This window comes from Barbus barbus (genome assembly GCF_936440315.1).
Source record: "Barbus barbus genome assembly, chromosome: 24".
NCBI classification, from domain to species: Eukaryota; Metazoa; Chordata; class Actinopteri; order Cypriniformes; family Cyprinidae; genus Barbus; species Barbus barbus.
Genome location: NC_136752.1, coordinates 16,597,766 through 16,623,695, shown reverse-complemented (window position 1 = coordinate 16,623,695; position 25,930 = coordinate 16,597,766). Strand labels below are relative to the sequence as shown.

General features: G+C 37.1%; 2 protein-coding genes across 3 annotated transcripts; both read left to right on the top strand.

Annotated features, from left to right (window-relative positions):
- The first annotated feature begins 643 nt into the window (after positions 1-643).
- On the top strand, positions 644-5,900 carry armt1 (acidic residue methyltransferase 1). Its single transcript, XM_079376235.1, has 5 exons — positions 644-711; positions 1,155-1,260; positions 1,360-1,601; positions 3,312-3,477; positions 3,833-5,900. The coding sequence occupies exons 1-5, from the start codon at positions 659-661 to the stop codon at positions 4,610-4,612; spliced, it is 1,347 nt and encodes a 448-aa protein (XP_079232361.1). The 5' UTR covers positions 644-658; the 3' UTR covers positions 4,613-5,900.
- Positions 5,901-8,209: 2,309 nt separating this feature from the next.
- Positions 8,210-24,899, top strand: esr1 (estrogen receptor 1). Of its 2 annotated transcripts, none has more exons than XM_079374999.1 (8): positions 8,210-8,801; positions 12,508-12,731; positions 19,325-19,441; positions 20,347-20,685; positions 22,010-22,148; positions 23,210-23,343; positions 23,905-24,088; positions 24,203-24,899. In XM_079374999.1, exons 1-8 carry the CDS (start codon positions 8,341-8,343, stop codon positions 24,441-24,443), a joined length of 1,839 nt encoding a protein of 612 aa, XP_079231125.1. In that variant the 5' UTR covers positions 8,210-8,340; the 3' UTR covers positions 24,444-24,899. The 2 variants fall into 2 exon arrangements, with proteins under 2 accessions (XP_079231125.1, XP_079231126.1); XM_079375000.1 differs by having other exon boundaries at positions 8,231-8,801; positions 24,211-24,899.
- Positions 24,900-25,930: the final 1,031 nt, after the last annotated feature.

The window sequence follows — 25,930 nt, the reverse complement described above, 5'->3', positions numbered from 1 at the left end:
ATTTTGTTAAAAAATATTTATATCCAAATTTCTGTATAACCCCCAAAATTGTATTTTTTTTTTTTTTTTTGGTTATTCTTTAAATTTAGACCTTTCTCACTGCAAATTCATTATTAATCTATTGCTATTTCTTGCTAAATTTTACATTTATACATGTACATTTTCAAAGAAAACTCCTTATTGTTTTATTTTCAGGAAAGATTTTGATATGTAAACTAATAATTCTATTGCATGTAAGACTCTCTTATGGTGTAAGTCTTATAAGCTAACTTAGTATGCTTTGGATTATTGTTTGTAACCCTCATTGTTTTTTTGTTGTTCTCTCTTTGTCTTTGTAATTGTTGTTTTGTTATTGCATAATAAAAAAATCTAAATAAAAATGGACAACATGGCTCATAGACCGTTTCTTCGCATGGCCACTAGAAGACAGTAGTGTCAACGATAAAGCAATATCGACAGCTAAAGTTGGCCAATGATTCCTCATAAGACTACAACAAATAACATGCAAATGTGATTGTAGGTGTCCCCACGATATGCGAGCAAAGGACACAGAGTGTATTAAATTATTTTATACCTTCACATTACATTCATTGTGAATTGGTCACCGATCGTTCTCAAATAAAGTTTGTTGAAAATCTCTTGTAGTCTGTTTGCAAAGATGGAGGCAGAGGGAATATTGGCCCCGCTGTCACTCTCTGCTAAGTTTGAGGGGTATGTCTTTATATGCTACGGCGAGAAATGTATCGTCTGTTTACATGTTGTTCAGTTATAACGAATGTATGTTGTATCTAGTCAAATAACGTAAGCAGGTCTTACAATCTTGTCAATGGCTGTGTTTCAAAACAACCCAGAGATCTGCCTACCTAAACTGCATTTATGGGCAACATTGGGGCAGTTTCAAGTCATGCACTGTCGAAACTCGCATATAATGCCTGTCTAGAAATGCAGTCTGTAAACCAGCTTTCGAGACTCATTTCAATGACCATGCTGCTGCTGGATGTGGATGTAATGACACTGATATAACCAACCACTATTATCACCTAGTAATGGACTTTATTTACTGATTTATTCCCTCAAGTTACTAGAGCTAGTGAAACCTATTTCTCTGAATCACACAATTTGCATCTAAAATGTTTAATATTCCCCATTTCTAGGTCCTTTGCCTATCTGACTGTGAGAGACAGACTGCCAACCATACTCACAAAAGTGATAGACACGTTACACCGCAATAAAGACAATTTCTTCAAAGAATATGGAGAGGTATTGGCAGTGTTATATTTTCATGTTATTCATCAAATAAAACAGGCCTGCCTGTACTTGTTTTCCCAGATTTAACTTCTATATAATGTGTTTTCTCAGGAGGGGATCCAGGCAGAGAAGACGGCCATATCCTTCCTGTCCAGGCTGAGGAATGAACTGCAGACAGACAAACCTGTGCTGTCTCTGACTGATAATGCTGAGGACTCAGGGGCCTGGAATGAATACATGCGAAGACAGCAGGACCTGATGGAAGACGGGAGGCCTGTCAGCTGGTTCAAATCACCATGGCTCTATGTGGAGTGTTACATGTACCGGAGGATCCAAGAGGCTCTGTATATGAAGTAAGGCAAATCAGCTTACTCCATACATTATGAGCAATCAAAAATTCAGTCAAATTATGACTGGTTATTTTCACAATTTCATTATAGTCAAAGTCTCTTAAAGTTAACTGAACTTTATCATTTAATAGTAAAAAGTAAAAAATTAATTAATTGTGTAATTAATTGATATACTCAATCATTAAAAAGTACATCAAGAAATCAGTTTTACTTAAAAGTTGTAGTATCTTAAAGTTAAGTTTTTTTTGTTTTTTATAATACTGAATAATAATAAAAAACAAATTAAATCACAACTTTCTCAGGTTTTCTCAAGCAGACTATGCAAGCACACAAAGTATGATCAAATCTAATAATGTAAATGTAATGTTTGATATATAATTAGAATGATATAATACAGCTATAAATTATTTTATTATGAAGAGAGGTGTGTTGTTTAAGTGGTTACTATTGAGATGCCTCTTCACATGGTCATATGGCAATTACATTTTTAATTAAAACGGCATTAATTTGGTATTTAAAACAAGTTAAATTCATTGGTAAAATCAGCAATAAGAAATAAAGTTCTTTTAATAAGAGGACAGAGTTATAACAGGAAGACCAATGAAATATGTACAGATCTGTATAAATTTAAAGGTATGACTTGCCTTAAAAATGCCATAGTGTAGGGCTGGGCGATAATTCGATAACGATAATTATTGCGATATAACTTTCATCGATAAAACGATATGAAGAGTTCGATATAATGTTTATGCGGCAAAAGCGGCACGAAACCGCGCGCCATACGCACCGTTTATCCACATTGATCACAGTTGAAGTGCCGCGCGCCGCGAGCTCGCTAGAACAGATGCATTTACTCGGTCACGCGAGCATTAAACAGCTCTGTGAGCGCGTGCATTCAGCGATGAACACAAATGACTCGGTAATTTAAACTAGCCAAACAGGAGAAACACTGTGTGCAACGAGACTGTGTTTCAATCTACACATCGCCATCATTTACCATGGATTTACTGTAGTAACACTCACTGCACCATGGTATTATGTTAGAAATGTGGGATATTCTCACTGAATTTTATTTATAGTATTTATGTATTTGTGATTAAGCTATAGCATGTGTGCATTTATACTGAATGTTTTTAGCCTACTGTTTTTCATACAAATAGGCTACCGAAAAACCATATAGTTATATTTTTACCATGGTATTGAGGTTCTATATGTGTGGTTTAAACTGTGTTTTTCACTGCATCCTAACTCAAGCTACTATCAAATGTGCATTTCTAAGAGACAAAAAAGTGATATTATTAATATTATCAGGCAACCCAAACCTGTTCCTTGATTTGAAACAATATCACTCAGTAGAACATGCAGAAACTAAGAAAATAAATATATTTATTTTGTTAAGGAAAATTAATTAGTTTCTACAACTTTCACTTTGGAGCAAAAATCTGTCTTTAAACTTGAAAGAAATAAAGATTTGACTTTTATCGTGATAATTATCGATATCGACTGATATGGAAAATAATTATCGTGGCCATATTGCTCAGCCCTAGTTGCAATTGAAGTAGTTTACATCATTTTTAGAGCCGTTGTAAATTAAAGACAGTGATGGTCATTTAAAGTGCTGTCTTAAATGTGCTTTAAGTATTTTGGCTGCTCTCATGTTGCATTGGTATATTTTGAATTGTTTAACTGACTTGTTTAATTTTGTTTCCAAAGTCCACCGATGGATAAGTTTGATGTGTTTAAGGAGGCAAAAACACAAAGCTTCTTCGAATCTCAACAAGCCATTAAATCCCTCTGTACATACCTTCAGGAGCTCATCACCAACATGGAGAACATGACTGAGATTCAGCTGCGAGACAACTTTCTCAAGTTACTCCAGGTTAGTGTCTCTGTGATCTTAGCTGCAGCGTATAATGATCCCTGCTATTAAGACAAGTTGTTATTGGGACATTATGTTTATATGACATCCGAACCATCAAAAACTAGGAAAATCATCTTGTTGGCGTGGAGATGGATTCTAATTGAGTTCAGTGAGCCATAACCACAAGCTTAAAGAGTCACATCTTTAATTTAGAACAGAGAATCTTGTTACCCAAATGACATCCAGTTTGTGGTGCCAAGTAACATGCCTAGGGGTGGCTACTGTTTTCAGCATGCGCTTGTGTGCTTTACTGATATTACACTGTTTGTGCTTGTGTAATGTCACATAATCTGGTTTACTGTGTATTTTGAAGGTCTCTCTGTGGGGAAACAAGTGTGATCTGTCCATCTCTGCCGGTCAGGACAACTCTCAAAAGTCCAGTCCCATCGATTCTCTTCCTGATCTCCAGCGCTTCATCCTAGTGGATGACTCCAGCATGGTTTGGTCAACGCTGGTTGCTGCTCAAGGAGCCGGATCCTCTGGGATGAAGCATGCCAGAGTGGACGTTATTTTAGACAATGCTGGTTTTGAGCTTGTTACCGATCTAGTCATTGCTGACTTTCTTGTTTCTGCCGGACTAGCCAAGCAAATCCGATTTCACGGCAAGTCCATTCCGTGGTTTGTCTCAGACGTCACCAAACAAGACTTTGAGTGGACCATCATGCAGACCATGGCAGCCAATCACAAGTGGATGTCAGCTAGTGGTGTCCAATGGAAGCATTTCATGAAGGAGGGTACATGGTCCTACCATGACCACTCTTTCTGGACCTTGCCCCATGAGTTCTGTGATATGGCGGTGGATGCAGCTGACATCTACAGCACTCTCCAGGGCTCTGATCTGATTCTCTTCAAAGGAGACCTTAACTACCGGAAGCTTACTGGAGATAGGAAATGGGAGCACACTGTTCCGTTTGATCAAGCGCTGAGGGGGTTCCAGCCTGCCCCTCTCTGCAGTCTCAGGACACTGAAGGCTGATGTTCAGGTGGGCTTACAGCCAGGCCAGGCCGAGAAACTCAGCTCTCAGGATCCAGACTGGATGACTAATGGCAAATATGCTGTGGTTCAGTTTTCCAGTTCACGCAGAGAACAGTAGGGTCATTTTTAAAGAAAAGAGAGTCCTCACTAATGAGGAAATTGCTGAGAAGCAAGAGATGAAGGAATAAGATGCTGGTTTAGTTACCGATATGCCAAACAAATGTGTTGTTGTTTTATCTTTGCTTGTATAACAGTTGTTTTGTTTGGAAACAAATCACATAATGAATCCAACTGATTCTGCATATCAAACACTGATTAGGTTTAGAATCTTAACCTAAATGATGTCCTTGTTGACCATCTTTTGATCACAGTATAAGATTTTCTGTTTGCACTGCTGATCTGTATTGTGTAGAAGTACAGTTACTTAAAAATACAGATGTAAACATGGCGAAAAAAATCATAAGAATCCATACGTTTGGTATGATACACAGTAAATAAAAAAGATACTGAACCTGAATTTTTACTTCTAGTTAAATGTAATTGACCAAAACACCTTCAGAATAGTGAGAAAGGTATATTTCAGTGCATTTCGGGCTAAAAATGTGCAGTGTATATAGATATTTTTCCCCCAAATGTACTAATTTATGGGCTTTGCATGGAGTCCATAATTGAAAATAACCTATTAAAGAAAACTTTTTAATAAAACAATTCTAGTAGGGTAATGGCAACATCGAATTTATGAGGGAATTGAATGTAAAGGGATTTGAATGGCTGTCCTATTATTTATATTATTTTTCATTTTAAACATAGCACACATTCACAATGATTTACTGATGTCATCATAAGGACATACATTTGCTGTCTGGCCGATAAAAAATACTGGTCATACATATCTCAGAGAGTTATTGTTGTTTACAGTTTGGATTGACTAGCACTTTCAAAGCAAGTTTACCAGATTTTCCAGTGTCTGTTAGGATGAAAATTGCACCATGATGATTTATTTTGGCTTATTTATGAGCATGCTGGAAACAGATGCTAGTCAGGATACCGTGTGTATGTACTCACACTTGTTAAAATGATAACTGTTTTGAAAATTCAATGCCATTGAATAAAGTTTAGGGAAAAAACTATTTCTCTTTTAAATGAAACTCTTATAATTTAGCTGAGTTTAACAATTAGTTTTAGAGATTCAATTAATTTCTTTTTATAAATGAGTATTTTCTCATGTTCTTTTTCTTCCTGAGTCATCATACGCTGGCAGAGGTGTTCTTGGTACGGGCTCATGCTGCTTGTTGACCTAGCTTTTGTAGAGCGCAATTTGTTTACTTTCACAGTATGTTTTTTTGTGTGTGTGTGTGTATGCTTCATGGGTCTTCCAAGGAGCATTGCCTCCATTCTACAGAGTCAAAAAAAAAAACTAAACCCAAAGAATTGATGTTACGTAATAATCGCATGAACGCTATCTTTTTGTGTTTTGGGGTCAGCGGAGGACTGTGTATATGCTGTTTTTCATGAAAATCAAGGCCATGGATTTGGTCTTTGAACTGTTCTAGTTCTCTTACAGCAAGAGCTAAACTTCTTTTTTTTTTGGAGTATACAAAGGATACCGCAATGTCAATTTACACTTTTTTTTTTTTTTTTTTTTTTTTTTACATTACTAAGGGTGAACATGAACAGTCAAAACCTTAATGTGAACTTAATTTTTTCGATGTATATAAAAGACATCAAATCTTCTAACTACGAGAAAGTGGGAGGAGGTTTACAAGTCTTCCAGTGTCATAAAATCCATATATCTATGATAAAATCCATCTCCGAGCTATCAGTGAGGCAAAGGCTAAAACATTAGCATACTTTCTTGAAAGTTCATCCAAAACCGCCGGTACACCAAAAATAGCAATCAAAGGGCACAGTTCAAGGTAAATATTGAAAATGTTAGAAAAAGTATAAAAAAAAGAAAAAAAAAGAAAAGGATTACCAAAAATCTTCCAACTTTGGACAAGAAAAAAACATGTAAAAGTAGATTTCAGTTGACCTTGTTGTTTTTATCAGAAACCTGCAGGCAGCAGATTGAGACACGTGTATTTTGCAGACATCACATAAAAGGTTATCAAATCAGTTTGTTTAATTATCAGCTATATTTTGTAAAAGAACATAGCTAATAATCAGCCTGTTTTAATTTAATGCATTAGCGGCCATTTTGTTTGAGGACAGTGCTGCATATATTTTAATTAGAACAAGTTCTTATTAAAAATAAAAATATATATCCACTATTTGGGATTGTCCTAAATTTGTAAGATTCAGTAAAAAAAAAAATTATGTTCTTTTAAAGAGTTCTCTCTTCCCATAAAGGCTGCATTTATTTGATCAAAAACAGGCTACAGTAAAAGTGTAATATTTTCAGATATTATTTCAATTTAAATATATATATATATATATATATATTTTTATAACCTTTCCTGGGATGGCAAATCTGAATTTTCAGCATCATTACTCCAGTCTCAGTGTCACATGACCCTTCAGAAATCATTCTAATATGCTTATTTGGTGTTGTTGACAGTTGTGCTGATTAATAATTTTGTATAAACCTCTATATATTTGTAACATTACTGAACAATTTATGCACCCTTTCTGAGTTAAAGAATTTATGTATTAGTTTATATTTTAGTACACATTTAGACAGTATTACTAAATCAGTAAAAAAAATACTAATAATGTTCCCTTTTTAAAAACGGACATCAAAACTTAATAACTCAAGCTTCCAATGCTGCATTTAATGAAGAGAACCGACACCTACACATTTCAGCTTTAAATAGCTGCCAGTACAGAGAAATTTTTAGGATCAAACAGACTTGTTTTTCCCTTGTGAGCTGAACAATATTTCATTCCCTTATTTAACCTTGCGCAAAATCTTTCAACAAATGTAATCAATTCCAATGGGGAATGTATAATTTCCGATGGGGACAGCATGTAAAGTGGTTTTAAAACACATCACCTATAAAATCCAAAGGTTTTGGCAAGTGAATCAGGCGGTGACCTCCTATCTCTTGTTTACATGGTTGCCATGACCTGCTCTGAAGAGTGATCGACCTGGCTGTCTTTAATTTGTTTACCTCCTTTTTTTTTGTCAAAGCCACAGACAGTGAAAGCAAGAAGGACACAGGAAGTTAGAGAGACATCAGCGAGGCGATGCATCCAGGCTACTTGAGATGGGGCTAAACTTATAAATCAGAGGACTGATTTTAATTTTGGTAAGGACTACATAAAGGAGTTAATTGATTCTAGTCTTTTTAGTTTCCACAAGAAACAATATTCCATGTGTCTGCTGCTCTAGTGGTTTGTAATCAAGCATTTCTTTCTATTATTAGTAGTTTCAGTTGAGTTTCCTGTCCTCTCCTGTTTAATAGAAAATTACCTCATATCAGACTTGACATCTTGTACAGTTGCTCACATTTTATCCTTCCTTAAGTGTAATATTTAAGGCTATAATGAGGCATTTTTGTTAAAATAGTTGTTTTAGATGCTGAAAAAATAAAGATGAAAAATATACAAAAGGGTATTTTAAGAAAGAAAGAGAAGGAAAAGCAGCCTCACATATCTTAGAAAAACATCACATTTTGTCCTTTCAGCTCAAGGCGGACTGGAGGAGAGAGGAAGGTATTTTTTATTTTTTAGGAGGAGTAGGCAGAACAGTGGGGTGGAAGCAAAGAGAACAGGGGGGAGAGAGTTTGAGAAAGACAGTGGGAGGTAAGACATAAAGACTGCGCTTAAAAAAGACAGAAACGGTCTTTTGGTGGTTGCTTATGAATAGATATTACCTTAAGTCATGCTGGCTGTGTGTGTGTTTCCATGGTGATGTCTGGAGGGCAGACCAGCGGAGAGTCTGCTAGTGCCAGGCAGCGACGCAGGACCAGCCCGAGCCCAGAGAGAGAAGACCTGGAGGGACTTTCCTCACCACCTGCTGCCAACAAACTCTCGCCCATGTACCCTAAGGAGGAGCACAGCGTGGGGGGGATCAGTTCCTCTGTCAACTATCTTGATGGAGCCTATGAGTTCCCAAATCCCACACAGACCTACGGCACCTCGTCACCCGCCGAGCCTGCCTCGGTCAGATACTACCCGGCTCCCCCGGACCCCCACACGCACCCTGCTGAAGAACATCTGCAGACCTTAGGCACCGGATCCGGCAGCCCTCTCATGTTTGCACCCTCCAGCCCTCAGTTGTCCCCATACCTGAACCATCATGGAGGACAGCACTCGACCCACCAGGTGTCCTATTACCTGGACAGCCCTTCTAGCACCGTCTACAGGTCAGTTCAGCTTTAAATACGAGCTCTGGTAGTGAACATGTTTTGGGCGCTTTTGTAGATGACGAATTCAAACTAAAGTTTTGAATGAACAATTTACAATCTCATGAATTTATTATACACAACTTTAAGAGATATATTGGATTCAAGACATTTTATAGACATTGAAAGATTCAAGATTCAAGATTTTTATTTGTCACATACACAATTATACAGGGTATAACCAGCAGTGAAATGTAGGTCAGGTCCGCTCGAAGGACAGTGCAATTATAAAGAATACAGATATTAAGAAAAAGAAAAGTAGAACAAAAGAGAATAAAATAAAAGATAAAAATATAAATATAAATGTGCAGGTCAGTATGTTGTTGACAAATAGTAATAATAATAAATAAGAGGAATGTGCAAAAAGTTGTACAGGGTATTTAAATAGCAAAATGAAAATGAACAGTTTAAAAAATTGTCTCTTAACATCAAGTTTCTATTGCCATTTTCATGGTGAAATCCAGGTTAAACTAAAATAGTTGAAAAGAAACTATTTAAGAAATTTAAGATTATAAAGCAGACATGAAAATGTTGCCAGGAGTCCAGTTAATCAGATGAGGTGGTTCTAGAGGTCATTTACACCAGAGTTCTGATTCATCGAGGCATAATGTTTGGTTTAGCACTCAAATCTTGCTTGGATACCTTCTTACCAAGGTTCACTTTTACAAACAACACCTTACATACACATTTTAATTTGGATACAAACCATAATAATAAATTTGATGTATATTTGTCGGCTGAACAATTCACATAATAATATTATAATGTTGTTGACAAATCCTAGGCTTACTGAAGTGCGATATCAGTCCTCTATGAGGAAGTATTGGCATAACTCTCTTTTTTCATGTGTACTGTTTTGGTTTGTAATGTCTGTCTTTTGCTAATGGACCTTGAGTCTGGAAATAAAAGTTGAATGATTAAATTAATGTAATAAATTGAGTAACACTATTAGCCAACTCCTGAACATTTAAACTAAACTGTTTTTTGTTTTACAATATTTCAAAGGTAAAATATATGGTAAAACAAATGTGTTTCATGTATTTCTTAAACATCTTTTTAATGTGCCTAATGGGTTATGGCTATAGATTTGTGGGTTGTGTATGACCATGCTACATGGTCTTGATGGCATTTGTTTTCTTTTGAATCGAAGAAAAAAATGCATTACTTCATATTACAGTGGTTTACACGTTTTTTTTTTCCTGCAGGAGATGTTGAGTGCTCTCTGACTAATTATGGTTTATTTTATCTGTTGTTATTTTATGTTCTAGGTGTTGTGCTGTTAATTATTAGAATTTCTTGGCTTCTTGGAAAGAAGAAGGTTAGGATTTTTAACATTTGCAGAGGTTCTGATCAAATTCTGTCTCTAGACCTTGAGGAAAGTACAGTTAGTGAAAACAACAGTGGAACTGTCTGAACACACAGGGAGTACATTTTTTTACTTCCAGAAGAACTGAAAGGAGATCTGGTAATGATCACAGTTCACAGTTAACGGATTAATAAAACACAGCACGTGTTGAATAAACTATCTTTAGTAAAGCCTAATGTTTAAATTTGTTGTTTACTTGACAGATGAGAATATTAATTCATCCACTGCTTTAGGCAGCTTGGGGACTCCAGTTGTCATCTGATGACATTGGACAGCACTGCAGTTCATTTTTGAGGTTATGCAATAAATCTGTTGTACATCAGAATTAAAGATAAAATAAATATTTACAAACATGGGAACAAGAGGTCAGAAGGAAATGGGGATGGTCACACTTGTCCCCTGTTTGGAGTCACGTACATATTCTCCTTGGACCTTACAAATTTGTATCTAAAGTTGTAAACTATAATTTATGTTTATTTATTTATAGGAATGCACACTTTTATGCTACCATACGGTTATCGGACGATATTAGGGATTTTTAAAAATTATTTTCCATATCTGCCAGTGGTGGATATTTAATTGTGCATTTCCTCTATTTTAACATTTATATGCTTATTTGAAGTTCATCTTCAATAGCACTAGTAAATGTAATAAATCATGTTGTGAGGCCTAAATTCATTTGCCACTATTAAACTGATTTAGATTTTATTGTTTAATTTTTAAAGAGCTCATATGATGCTTTTTTAAAGATCATTATTTTGTGTATTTGGTGTAACAGAATATGTTGACATGTTTTATTGTTCAAAAAACAATATTTTTCAAATATTTTTCAAATACTGTACATTATTGTAGGTCCTTTATGCCCCGCCTCTAAGTCCCTCCTTCCGACAAGTTTCATCACTTGACTCCATGTAAATACCACCATATCAATAAGCTATTCATAATTTTTCTCTACCTCATATTGCTGCTATTTAAATACCCTGTACACTTTTTTGCACATTATTTTTGCACATTCCTCTTATTACTATTTAAGTCAACAACATACTGACCTGCACATTTATATTTATATTTTTTATCTTTTATTTTATTCTTTTATTTTATTTTTTCTACTTCTTCTCTTAATATTTGTATACTTTATAATTGCACTGTCCTTGGAGCGGACCTGACCTACATTTCACTGCTGGTTATACTCTGTATAATTGTGTATGTTACAAATAAAACTCTTGAATCTTGAATCTTGAAAAGTGCAGTCTGCTCTGATTGGCCAGCTGACACAGTGCATTGTGATTGGCCGAACACCACAAGCCGGTCGGAAATGTATTGCCCCTTTCCATAATCGCAAGCTTCAGCTTTCAAAATTATAGTAAAGAAAGACAGTAAATAATGTCATTAGTTTTACTATCAGTTAAAGCCCGAGAGGGGAACAGAGTCACGTGACAGACACAGTGATGATGCTCATATGTGTGACCATTTCTCCCTCTCTCACACACGCACAAGTAGGGAGCACACACACGCAGAAACACATTTACACACACACACACGCGACGCGCAAAATTCCGCATTTAAACAGTCAATAGCAAATACTTAAACTAATAACAAAACTAATACAGTCGCTGATTCAGAAGCACCAGATTGTCATAGCAAAGTCAGAATGACCTCCTCTCCTAGGGTCACGAAACGGTCGTCCATAAAATGCATTGCTGTTCTGTTGTAAGTAATCTTAATGATTCCTAAATGCATCTACTTCCAGAAGGCCAAATAAAGTGCTTTTGCTTTCACCTAGAAACACACAGCGTCTCCCTGACATGGCTGCATCAACACTACTGCGGTTACTGAAACCAGGCCTTCTCTCTTTGCGTGAACATTTGGGCTGCATTATGCAAATATTTCCACATATTGACGTCAAGATGTGGGGGCGTGTTTGAACGAGCCGTTTCAGGGGGGCGTGGCAGAGTCTTAACTTTGTTAAAGAATATCTCTTTGGTTTTGAGACTTTAGTCTTTGCAACTTCAGGGATCTTATCTATGCACAATCAGCTTGTAACACTCCAAAGAGAAAGGAAAACTTGAAATCGCATCATATGACCCCTTTAACCTATTTAGATAAAACAGAATCGATTTTAATATCTACAATAAGATAAGAAATAAATATCAACTTAAAGGCATAGGCCAGAATTTTAATGGCTACTGCTGCAGGAAACGTGAATTACAACACATAAGCCAGTTTCTCTGCTGTGATGAGTTATCCTGATTTCTATCATCATCCACTCTATATAGACATCTTACCTTTTTCTATCTGTAGGTCCAGTGTTGTGTGTTCTCAGCAGGCGGGTGTTGGTTTGTGTGAGGAGCTGTGCAGTGCCACTGACAGACAGGAGTTGTACTCCAGATCAAGATTCACAGGAGGGTTTGATTCAGAGAAGGAGACACGCTTCTGTGCGGTGTGCAGTGACTATGCGTCTGGCTATCATTATGGAGTGTGGTCCTGTGAGGGATGCAAAGCTTTCTTCAAGAGAAGCATTCAAGGTAACCAGTCTGTTACACGCACAGACTTGCTGTTCTGAATATCAGCGTGATTATAACTCTGCTGCAAGTTTTGTTTTTGAATGAATTAGTATTTGCGAATGAATCACTTCAGTATATTATTAAAGGAACACTCCACTTTTTTTGGAAATAGGCAAATTTTATAACTCCCCAAGAGTTAAACAGTTGAGTTTTACCGTTTTTGAATCCATTCAGCTGATCTCCCGGTCTGGCGGTAGCAGTTTTAGCTTAGTTTAGCATAGATCATTGAATCGGATTAGACCATTAGCATTTGGTCATCAAAAATGACCAAAGAGTTTCGATAATTTTAATGATATTATGCAGCGCCTGAAAGTAGTACTACTTTCAGGCGCTGCGTAATATCATTGCGCCTGCTGCACCCATGATAAGGCAGCAAAGTTCCTTGATTATTACGTCAGAATGAGAGTATAGTTTGTTGCCATATCAGCCTTGAAAATCGCAACTTTTCATTTTCCGTCGGTCTTAGTACACGATGTAACTGCAGAAGAGTCAGTCTTTAAATAGGAAAATTATCGAAACTCTTTGGTCATGTTTGAGCGAGATGCTAATGGTCTAATCCGATTCAGTGATCTATGCTAAGCTAAACTAAAAGTACTACCGCCAGACCTGGAGATCGGCTGAATGGATTCAAAAACGGTAAGACTCAACTGTTTAACACTTGGGGAGTTGTAAAATGAGCCTATTTCCAAAAAAAAGTGGAGTGTTCCTTTAAATACCTCCTGATAGCTGATTCATGTAAAAAGAAAGCCATTGTCGCCACCTACTGGCGTATCGATGTAAGAAAGAGTCCCCTAAAATACCTACAATAATTTAATGCACAGACAGAAACTTCAAAACGGGAGTGGGGGGGTTGGTTGTTGATGAAAGAATGGATGAAACGCATTTCACTCCAATTGCGCTCAAGGAAAGCGCTTGAGAAACAGTATCTCTTCTGCGGCTTGGTACGCTTTTTTTTTTTTTGTCTCGAGCAAGAGACTGTATGACATTCACGTTAAATGTTTTTACGTAGAGAGGGTGACAGTGCACTGCATTAAAAGAAATGATCATTCATGTTTTCATAACTGCTGGCCAAACTCAAAAACAAAACTAAAATTAAAACATCTCTGAGAGCAAGGGGGACCCCTGGTGTTTCGGGGCCCGACGCAGCTTGCGTATTCTGTGAAAACTTAATTTAATCCTATAAAATTTAAGCCCCTTGGTGGAATATCTATTAGTGCAACCGTAAACACAACAACCAGACATTTTGATGCTGGGAAATCGTTTTGATAAACTTTCGTTGCTAACACGCTAGAGCCAGTGGGGAACAACACCACTTCTGTTGCCAAAATGCGCGCGCAACTATTTGATCACGTGGGCTGTAAAAGGGTCTTATTGCCACATTTTTAGAACGCCATGTGTAAAAAAAAAAAAACAGAAAAAAACCCCGCGAAACTCGAGCTCAGCGTGCAAACATGTATAGCCTAGCGCAGGTTTACACAGAAAAATCATGGAAAACGCGTCCTGTGTTGAGTGAACAGCCCCTCAGTGTTGTTAGATCGCAATCAAGAACTTAACTGCTGTAAATGGACTCTATGCACGGCACGCAGGCTACGTATTTCCGGTGAAATCTCAGGGCGCATAAAAGGTTCCGGTCTGTATTCAGCCATAGCTTGAGTGCATTACCAGCCGCAATCTTTTGTCAATGAACGGTTAATATCAAATAATATTTATACATTTTATTGCTAAAATATAAGTATACCACATTAATATAATTATTTAATGAAGAGTTCCATAAAGTTTAACATCCGTGAGGGTGGTTTGTCCCGCTATTGCTGTGTCCTGTTTTGTGATGCTTCTCAAAAGATTTTTTCACACTTCTCTCCTGGATGAAGAAACTCGCAATAAGTGTATTCAGAGTATTAGATGTAAGGATTTCAACATCACTTATGATACTACAGTCTGCAGTTGCCACTTCAAGAATGACAACAGAATGCGGTTCTGCACTAGGTAAGATCTAAACCCTTACTTTACTATATTACCGAGCACAATGTAGGCCTATTGTGATTTTTTGGTCGCAGTGGTTTGTTTAAAAACCTTCTGTATGTCTGGGCAATACGTATTAATGAGTTAATAGATGATTCACCCAAAAATAAATATAAAGTTGTCATCATATACTCACCTTTATGCCGTTGTAAACCCATATGGCTTGCTTTCTTCATTGGCATACATAAATGTAAATAATGTTAGTGTCAGTCAGCTATTAAGATATTTCTTTCCCCACAGAAGAAATTCGTAATGGTTCAGAATGACATGAGGGAGAATAAGCTAAAACCCCAGATCTTTTTTCTCTCTCTCCATAAGAGTACTTGCATGTCAATACATTATACATTTTTAAATTAAACAGTGTAAATAAACTAATTTGCATTATTACATTGTGTGCTGTATATTTTCTGATAAAATGTCTTACATCCAATCTAGATTTGAGGTGTAGAACTATTTAATGGCCTTTTGGAGAGTTATTGAACCTGCATCCCACAGCATGGTACGTGTGCCCAGAGAAAGGACATCTACAATGAGGAGTTAAGTTGGATTAACAAGCAATGCAATGGTAAATACTCATATTATATTGTTTGTGACAGAGAGAGAATTTTTTTTTTTTTGATGCACATTTTACATGCATGCATTATAATTATTTAAAATTTATTTTGACAGAGACTCTTCGATGACTTCCTCCTCTTCATGGCCCACCTTTCAGTCAGTCTTCCACAGAGAGATCTAGCCTTACACAAAATGCTTGGGATGGATTAATTTGGTTTTATTTGTACAGACTAGAATATAAAATGTAAATTAAATATAAATGTAAATAACTTTAATACAGTACCTTGCTCACCAGTGTAATGTAAACATGTAAATATAAACACATACATTTTAGAAACTTTGATACAGTGTAAGAGTTATGTAAAATACAAATACTAATAACTGTGATAGTGTAATGGCTTGTTTTTTAACACTTCTTCCACTTGGAGGACTGATAGGTCAGGCAGATCACTGGTGACACCACTGTAAAGCGTTCTCCTGAAATGAAAAACGAAGGTACAGTGTAAATTGACCGTAAAAAAACCACCATTGTCATTACATGTTGTATACATTATGAATGGAGCCATATCCAATATAATTGTGTTTTTCTCTTTTTTCAGCTAGGGCTAATCATGTTATACATTATGAATATAGCAAGATATATAATAAAAAGATGATGTATCAATATTAGACAGTCTACTCCTACCTTAACCACCCTTGCAAACAGGACCACTGTCCCACTGACAGGACCTCGCTTGACTATGTAGGCATACTAATGGGGCATGTTAATATTATTCATCAAAGTTGATTGTCATTTATTAAAGAATTTGATCATTCTCTTTCTTGGCACTTACCATTGTTCTAGGTTTTGTGCCAGCTCTGCTCCATTTTAGTGCAGCTCTGTACAGGAGGAACTGCGTTGATTCTCAGGTCTGAATAGTGTGCTGTCTGGTACAGTGCTGCAAAAGTATGAATGGGAGTCTTTTAAAACCATCTGTGAAGATAATTACATTGGGTTACATATTGAATTTATTTCAGATACATTTTGAATTACTTTCAGTTGCATTTTAAGTTGTTACATTGTAAAATAAATTGTGAAGAATTAATAGTCTATATAATGTTACAAACATGCCAATACACTGTAAAGAGTTCAGTAATATTTCAAAGGATGTCCCTATCCCTCTTAACCATTTCTGATCTTGTTTGCCTTTTTTTACTGAACAGCGTCACCGTGTTTGTGTTAGGGATCCCTGGAAATGTGCTTTATTAAATGTAAACGTGGGATGTCGTGGCCTAATGGTTAGAGAGTCGTAATACAAAGGTTGTGGGTTCGAGTCTCCGGCCGGCAGGGATTGTAGGTGGGGGGAGTGAATGTCCTGCGCTCTCTCCACCCTCAATACCACGACTGAGGTGCCCTTGAGCAAGGCACCGAACCCCCAACTGCTCCCCGGGCGCCGCAGCATAAATGGCTGCCCACTGCTCCGGGTGTGTGTTCACGGTGTGTGTGTGTTCACTGCTGTGTGTGTGCACGTTGGATGGGTTAAATGCAGAGCACGAATTCCGAGTATGGGTCACCATACTTGGCAGTATGTCACTTCACTAAACAATCAATTCAAGCTTCAGGTTAGAGATGATAAAAATTTAAATGATAACAATGAACTGTCAGAAACTGCCAGACTTAGGTGTATTACGATACATGGCAATCTAAAAATGGGAACAGTATTTAAAATGCTTTAAATTAAGTGAAGACATTCCTATCAGAGCCACAGATACAAACAAACGTGGATTACCGGGAGCTCTGTTGTTGTTACTACTATCTCTTAGGAGTTAAAAACCTTAGGTGAACGGAGTTTAAAGCTAAACTTGAACTTAACCCCGCTATTTAAGCACTGATCAAATCGGCACAAAAGTCATGCAGCGTTATCCAGCCTTATTAGCTAGATTTGCTAGAAGATGATCACAATACTCTAAAGTTGTCGATGTAACTTGAAATGTTTATTGCCCTTCTTCGTGCGATGAAATTCATCTATAGTAATCTGGTGAAGTTCTTGTAAGCTGAAAACTCATCTTCTCCTCTTGTCATTTTGAAAGCTCTATGTAAGGAACAATGGCTTCCGGCGCAGCACCGGATGTAAGTAAGCCCCCTGAGGAAAAACGCGGACGTGACCGTGCATAGAGCCCATTAGAGAGTAATGAGCTTTAGTATGATGCAGCCGTGAAGCTATCTGAGATTTTAAGCACACTTGCTTATCTGATTGCGTTTTAGTAGCCTATTTAGTCTATACATGCACCTAACAACAGCTATTTCATCATTTTTAATAGGCATCTGATAATAATTATCAGCGTAGGCTATTAGGTCTGCAATACCAAAAACAAATTAATTAATTCTTGGGAAAGAGGTCATTTAGTGCACACATAGTTTTCTCAGTCCAAATGTGTGTCCAAAAATATATGGGTGCTGGCAAAAAAGAAAAATAATTCGATTTTCCTAGATTTTCTAATAGTCATTTTCAAGCCCTTATGCTTTCAAATACAAATTTCAAATGTGTGAATTTATGCCACAGATAATCATCCTTGCATATTCCCTACTGTACTTCCTTTTAAAGCTGATAGAAAAAGGTGAAAATCAAAGTCTCCCATGTGCTAGATCTGATGAGAGGCTGCCTGATAAGTACTATGGAAGCACACAGATGTTTCTGCTCGCACCGTATTTGCAGTTCTGTATTGCGTTGGAAGGGGGTGCAGATCTGGGTGGGTTTGGTGAGATAAGAGGCTGGGTAGATGTTTTGAGCTTGACCTTGACATGCAAGCTCCTGATGAGCTCTTTCCTGGGGCAGGTAACTGCTGCTGATTTTAACGGCCATTCTAGTGAGGAAAACTGAGCTGAAAACTGTAGGAAAATGACTGTGAGTGTGTACCAGAAAATGGGTTTTAGGACACACTGGGTGAGGGGAATTACACTAAGTATAAAGGAGTGCAGAATGATAGACAGCCAAAATGTTTAGGAGAGACAGACCATCAGGACAGGAAGGCAGAGAGAAGGGCAAATAAATACATTTTGGATTTGGGTTTCACAAAGTATTTTTTAAAAGTAGCCTATGTATAATTTAAGTTGTTTATACATACAGTTGTTTAATATAATAAGATCAAAGCAATAAAATGTTACAATTCAGATCCCTATACTAGGTCTATAATACTTTTTTTATTATTATTACAAATTTACTTTAAAGAATCCTCTGGAGCCAGTGCTTACTTTCTTCTGTAAATTCATGTATAATTTACACTTTCACTGTAAAAAGTAAAAAAAACAAACTAAAATTTAGATTATATAAAAAACACATTTAATATAATTAAAGATAAACATAAAACACATATTAAAATAACTTGCTCATCAGAATTTTTTTTATTGCTGAATCCTGATATACGTTTTCCTGAGTGAGCTGCCATTTGGTGGATAAGGTTTTAGGCATTTGTGATTGTTAAAGCGATTTTGTTGAACAATAGTTTCAGGGAGTAACCTGAGTCTTTCTAAAGGGCTCGGGGGTGATTTGCTCTCTACAGTTTCCAGGTCATCTGTGCTGGCCACCAAAAATAGCTTATTAAAATAAATGTGTTTACAACCAAATTTTCATGTTTTGGATTCTCTGTTGTAGAATATGTCATTATGTGCATGGTTTTATACAGTGGTTTGGATGTCAGGGTGTATGTGTTTTTGTGTATGTCTGTGACTTTTCTGGCTGTGACACAATCATCTAATTTAAAATTTCATTCGGGGTACTGGAACAGCATGTACCTGCTCTCAGCGCTTAATCAGATCCAAGGCCGTTGATGCGCTGCACTGCGCTATTTGTTGCTTCCGAGGGAACACTATTTACATATCGCTAATACAAAGTTAAAAAAAGGAAAACATCTCTGAAAGCTGATCTTAAAAAAGTACTTAGAATTCAAGGGTAAAACATTGATCAAAAACAAGCCTTACTTCATTTTTCTCCCTCTAGGTCACAATGACTATGTTTGTCCAGCAACCAACCAGTGCACTATTGACAGAAACCGCAGGAAGAGCTGCCAAGCATGCAGACTACGCAAGTGTTATGAAGTAGGCATGATGAAAGGAGGTACATAAAAGATTTCTCTTCCTCTCTCTTTATTTCTCACATACACACATGCATCTGTCATGATCTCCCACATTTAAAGCAGCATCTAGAGTAGAGTTTCCCCTACTTCTGTCTAGGGTTGGGCAACATTCAGAAATTAATAATGGACTCCCTTTGAATTAATGCGTAAATTTGAATGGAATTGGTCACAACAGTGAATCTAATGGCTACACCATGGTATTACAGGTGATTTTCATATCTTTTTTTCCACAAGGTGGAACAAATCTGCCTTCATTCAATGGATTTTAAATACTTTTGCTCTATTTTTAAGTTAAATACTGCATTAATTGAAAAAGTATATATTTTTAATAATTTGTTTTACATTTCATACTGAAAATAGTCCATTTAGATATGAATATTAATTAGTAACATGAAATACAATTAAATTGCTCAATGTTAAAGAAAAAAACATTGAAATGAAATGAAATTATTACACAATTACGGCCTCCTGTCTGTTTTGACCAGCGACCAACACAAGTGTGACTCCCAAATGAACAATATCAGAGGGTTAATTGTGTGAAGTAGTGCTGAAGTCCAATTAAAGATATACTGAAGATCATAGTCCTCATCAATAGTGACATTAAAACACATTTTAGGCTTGATAATAAGAAATATGCATTGTGCACAAGTAGTACTCCAAAGAAAATGTAATTATAATTTTTATATCAGTAAGTCTCGAGCGATTTGTCAGTAAATATGTAAACAGATTTGAACTATACTTAATATGAAATAAAATTTATTTTAAATATATGACTTTTTTACTAGGGTGTTCACATGTACTGCACAGTCTTTCAGTTTTCTCTGTTGTCAAATAGTTTGAAAAAAGGATGCAATAAAATGAATAACCTGCATGTTTTCCATTGCAGGTATTCGTAAGGACCGCGGAGGCAGCACTATCAGGCGTGACAGGAGGAGGAGCGGTAATGAAGATCATGTCAAGAGCTACAGTGAGAAGTCAAGCCGCACCGGTCTGAGAACAGCTCCTCCGCAGGACAGGAGGAAGAAAAGCAGCGGTGGTGTGGTCAGCGCTTTATGCATGCCTCCTGACCAGGTGTTGGGTTTGCTTCTGGGGGCAGAGCCGCCGGCCGTCTGCTCACGACAGAAACACAGCCGCCCGTACACCGAGATCACCATGATGTCCCTGCTCACAAACATGGCTGACAAAGAACTTGTCCACATGATCGCCTGGGCTAAGAAAGTACCAGGTAAAACCCTTTCAAAGATCAATTAAAGTTGCTTTAACTGAGAGTGCAACCTCAAGGAAGGGGGTTTTAATTTAGAAGAAAGCACTTCTAGGAATAGAACCCCTGGTGACAGCCTTGCCAGTTTTTGTAACCGTGGCAGCAGGTTTTGACAGCACAGGTGGCAGAGATTCAAATGACAAGGTCACAGGCGCAAAAGTAAGGAAGATGGTTATTACAGTGATCTGTGCTGCGCCTCAGCTTGATTTGGCCTCCAGCTGAGATTGCACACATTAAAAGACCTGCTGGGAGTTTTAAGAGAGCCATTATACAGTATCTGAGGTTCAGGTGTCTTAATTAACCCTCCTCAGAGAAGAAAATAATTGAACTCATGAGATACAGCGGATAAAATTTAAAATGTTGTTATATGTGGGTTACAACCCTAAAAATTTCAGGTTCCATAATTATTTACCTGAAGGAGGTAATCATCACGCTTCTAACCCTCTTATACATCACCAAGGAAGATCATTTCAATTATAGGCAAGAAATATGCTGTAATATGGTGAATCATTTTACTAATAGCACTAGTATTAAATGTGATTTGTAACCCATCCTTGTGCTACTGACTTGAAGGATACCTCAAGTCATGCAGCTTGATGGGAAGGGGTATGCTGTTACTTTCCAGAGTCATGAAAAATCCCATAAATCCACATTGAATGAGTGTCCTAAACCATATCTAGGGACCAGAATATTATAGAGCCAATTATGTAACTGGCTAGCAACCACCCGTATTACAACAACAATAACCACATAACAGCTGTCCAGAACACAGAATCATTTTGCAGATGCGCCACTGTTATTTTATTCAGAAAAAGTAAATGTCTATTTTACCTTGTTTTGTTCTTGCTACACAACATACACTACTATTTAAAAATGTGGGGCTGTTAGACTAAAATGTTTTTCAATGTCTCTTATGATCAACTATGGCTGCATTTATTAGATCGAAATACAGTAAGAACAGTAATATTGTGAAATATTATTATAGCTTAAAGTAACTGTTAAGTATATTTTAATATATAATTTATTCCTGTGTTGACAAAGCCATTACTCCAGTCTTCAGTGTCACACAATTTTTCAGAAATCATTCTAAATGCTGATTTGGTGCTCAAGAACATGTCTTATTATCTTTCCATTAAAATTAACATTATAAATGCCTTTACTGTCACTTCTGAACACTTTAATGCATCCTTGCTGACTAAATGTAATAATTTCTTCTAAAAACAAAATTTGATTGACCCCAAATTAGTGAACAGCAGTGTATGAATCATGATGTCTCTGTTCTGTCCAGGCTTCCTGGATCTCTCTCTGCACGATCAGGTTCAGTTGTTGGAGAGCTCTTGGCTGGAGGTGTTGATGATCGGCCTCATATGGAGGTCTATTCATTCACCTGGAAAACTCATCTTTGCTCAGGATCTCATCCTCGATAGGTACTGGATGTTCTGAACCTCTTCTTGTAGGACACTGTAAAATAAGTATTTCCACTTTTTTTGTATACATCCATATTGGAACAACTCATTTAGTGAGGCTATAATAAACAAACGGACAAAAAAACTGGAATCCAATTCAATGACTCACTCTCGCCGTTACTTATATTCATCTAGTCAGACATGGAAAAGTGCAACCATGCTTTGAAAACACATTAAATTGTTTTGATTACATTTAGCCTCGCTCGACTGTTAAGAATAATGGAAACGCACTAACATGCCGTGACAGAAACCTGCTGGGACACCTGTTAAACTCTAATGAAACTCACAACTTTATTCTAGTCTCAGGCAATCTTATTTGATACTGATGCTGTGAGGGTGATTGTGGGCTTTTTGAGATGTCATACTGACCTGATGCATTCCCTCTGCATGTGCTTATTTTTTGCCTCAATTTCATAAAGAACATTGAGTTGCATGTGGTTTTGTCCCTTTGCAGACAGGATCTGGCCCAGCAGAGGGCCTTGGCTCATAAAATGAGATTGAATGATTATGAAATGAAAACTAGATTGTTAAAAAGGATGAACTATTTACCAGAGTTCCTAGTGCTCCTCTTCAGAAGACCATGTCACAAGTAGATAGTAATTAGGACCCGGTTGGGAACAGGCTCTTTAAAGGGCTTCTGAAGAACAGCGTCATCACTGTCTAAGGCAATACCAATCTAATCAAAACCAGCATCCGTAAAAAGTAAAGAGTCGTGAGCTTGGCGGTTTAATAAAGCATCCTGGAGGACGAAGGAGAAACGGTGAGGAAAAATTTGGATGGGACTGAAAAGATACTATGGCTGAATGAGAGAGAGAGGAAGGAAGGAGGCTGTTAATGTAGGATAAAGACAGATGATCTACAGAGAGCCCATTAGAGGTCCAGTCTTTAAGTAAGAGTAAACAGCATATTCAATGTTTACAGCTTCACAAGAGGAGGTGGGGGAAAAAAACAGGGCTATTTTAAGGCACAATGGCACAAACAATCTCCTAGCATGGATTAAGTGCTGGTCTACCTCTTTACAGGAGTGAAGGAGAATGTGTCGAGGGGATGGCTGAGATTTTCGACATGCTCTTGGCAACTGTGGCTCGCTTCCGTAGTCTCAAACTGAAGCTGGAGGAATTTGTATGTCTCAAAGCCATCATATTTCTCAACTCTGGTGAGTCTGCAAGTCACAGAGAGTGAATGAACTTGGTGATTTGAGTACTTTGGAAATAAAATAGACTTTGGAGCTTCCAGTGGTATATATTATATTATTAAATGCTCCCTGGAATATTTGATTCTGACTGGTCAGTCATGTAGGATCCGATCCACCCACACAATCCCATCAACCTTCAATATGTGATCAAAAACTTAGCAGAGTTTTCTAAGCCAGTTAACGCTATGATAAGCTAGTAGGATACACTGCAAAACACACAAAAAGGTATTTCATTTTTAGCTTTTTGTTGTATGGAATTAAAACATTTAATGAACAGTTAGACAGAAATGACCACAAAATAAACCACTTCAGAATCCTTTATTTTGGAATCTCTTACTTATTTAACATACACTTCTGTTCAAAAGCTTGGGGTCTGTATGATTTTTTTTTTAAAACAGAAATCTTTCGTATCATTATAAGTGTCTTTAATATGTCCTATGTGTAACAACTCTAAACATGTCTTTGCTGTCAGTTAATGTGTAACACTTTAATGGTTATTGCTTATCTTTTCTGTCTGGTCAGGTGCATTTTCATTCTGCTCCAGTCCAGTGGAGCCCTCGATGGACAGCTTCATGGTGCAGTGCATGCTGGACAACATCACTGATGCCCTCATTTACTGCATCAGTAAATCATGTGCCTCGCTGCAGCTGCAGTCCCGCCGTCAGGCCCAGCTCCTGCTGCTGCTCTCACACATCAGACACATGAGGTAAAGAACAAAAAAAATTAACACAAACATAATTTCATACACACTACCATTCAAAAGAAAACAAAAGATTATATTACAGTCATGCACATTATATCTGCTTTCTTTTTTTGAAAGCAACAAAGGAATGGAGCACTTATACCGAATGAAATGTAAGAATCGAGTGCCACTGTATGACCTTTTGTTGGAGATGCTAGACGCCCAGCGATTCCATTCTTCAGGAAAGGTGCAGCGACCGTGGGTACAGAGTGAGAAAGACCCCCTGTCTACACCCACAACCAGCAGCAGCAGCCCCTCCAGAGGTCCTGGAGCCATGCTGCCCAACACTGCCTGTCACAACCAGATTCCAGACCCCTGAGATGTGTACAATCCAACGACTGAGGAATGTGAAGACTGTGAAGCAGTCAGTGCTAATCTAATAGTTTTTGAAGGTGGAATTGAAGTCTCTCATTGTGCCTTATCAAAGTCCACTTTAGATTCTGAAAGACCCATGTAGAAATTAACCCGTTAAAAATGTAAAGAAAAAATGGCGTGAAAAATGTGAAGAAATTTAAAAATGTGTTGTTGTCTATGTGAAGAAATTTAAAAATGTGAAGGAATTTAACTCCGTTAAAAATGTAAAAACACATCTGTCGAAATGGACAAGTCTTCAAACAAGACTCCCAAACACTGTACATCTGTGGTCACTTAATTCATTAGTTTAGAAAGACATTAAGAAGTGTCGTAGCTTTTGTGGCAAGCTGAGAAACAGATTTATGTAAAAACTAGTGCTGTCAAGCGATTAATTGCATTCAAAATAAAAGTTTTTGTTGACAAAATATATGTTTGTGTTGTGTATATTTATTATGTATATATAAATACACACACATACAGCATATATTTTGAAAATATTTACATGTATATATTTATATTCATATCATTTATATCATATATAAATATATTTAATATATAAACAACATTTTTCTTAAATGTATACATGCATGTGTGTGTATTTATATATACATAATAAATATACACAGTACACATATATAATGTCAACAAAAACTTTTATTTTGGATGCGATTAATCGCAATTAATCATTTGACAGCACTAGTAAAAACTTCTAATTATTATTCTTTTTTTTTTAAATCACCAATGGAGTGGCAGCTTTGATATCACAAACATACTTAAATGGTTAGTTCACCCAAAAATGAAAATTAGCCTGTGTTTTACTCACCCTCAAAGCATCCTAAGTGTATATAGTCTCAGCCTCAGACGTCACGCCACGGACCGGTGGCTAAACGTCTGATGCATATGGCACACTTTTCTGAAAACACTTCAGGAATGTCGAAGTCGTCATCTGACTGGTTGAATTAAACCGGATTTCCGGGAGACACGAGTGTCGCATTTATTTTTGATCTGCCCGGAAACAAAGATGCCGTGGCGCCAAACCCCCTCACGAATTAAGAAAGCCGGCGTGTTTACAAATGTGAGGAGGAACGCTTATCAGGGTCAACTAAATGCTGGATTTTCAAAAGTATGTGAAATATTTAAAGTTCGCGGCATATAATCTTTTAAATACATCCGAGAGTTTGTTATTGTGGCGACATTTCCACGCCCCGAAACATGACACTAAACAAAACGAACTGTGATTGGTTGTTTGACATGTTGGTCAAACGGCCTCATAGGCGGGCTAAAATAAAGGCCTCCTGTAGCGAATCCATGCGTTTTTGTAAGATAAATATCCATATTTCAAATGTAATAAACACTTTTTTTCTCACTTCCGCTGACTGTCTTAGGCAGAACGTAGGACGTCGATGTTGCGTGATTAGTGATGAGCGCAGAGAGAGAACAAAACAAAACGCC

What these genes read in the sequence shown, in the direction of transcription:
- armt1 (XM_079376235.1), top strand. Translation starts at nt 659, where the DNA reads ATGGAGGCAGAGGGAATATTGGCCCCGCTGTCACTCTCTGCTAAGTTT. An exon ending in CTCTCTGCTAAGTTTGAGGG is followed by an intron (nt 712 to 1,154) that starts GTATGTCTTTAT and finishes CCCCATTTCTAG; the next exon opens with GTCCTTTGCCTATCTGACTG. An exon ending in CAAGAGGCTCTGTATATGAA is followed by an intron (nt 1,602 to 3,311) that starts GTAAGGCAAATC and finishes TTGTTTCCAAAG; the next exon opens with TCCACCGATGGATAAGTTTG.
- esr1 (XM_079374999.1), top strand. Translation starts at nt 8,341, where the DNA reads ATGGTGATGTCTGGAGGGCAGACCAGCGGAGAGTCTGCTAGTGCCAGG. An exon ending in CTTCAAGAGAAGCATTCAAG is followed by an intron (nt 12,732 to 19,324) that starts GTAACCAGTCTG and finishes TTCTCCCTCTAG; the next exon opens with GTCACAATGACTATGTTTGT. An exon ending in CATCATATTTCTCAACTCTG is followed by an intron (nt 23,344 to 23,904) that starts GTGAGTCTGCAA and finishes CTGTCTGGTCAG; the next exon opens with GTGCATTTTCATTCTGCTCC.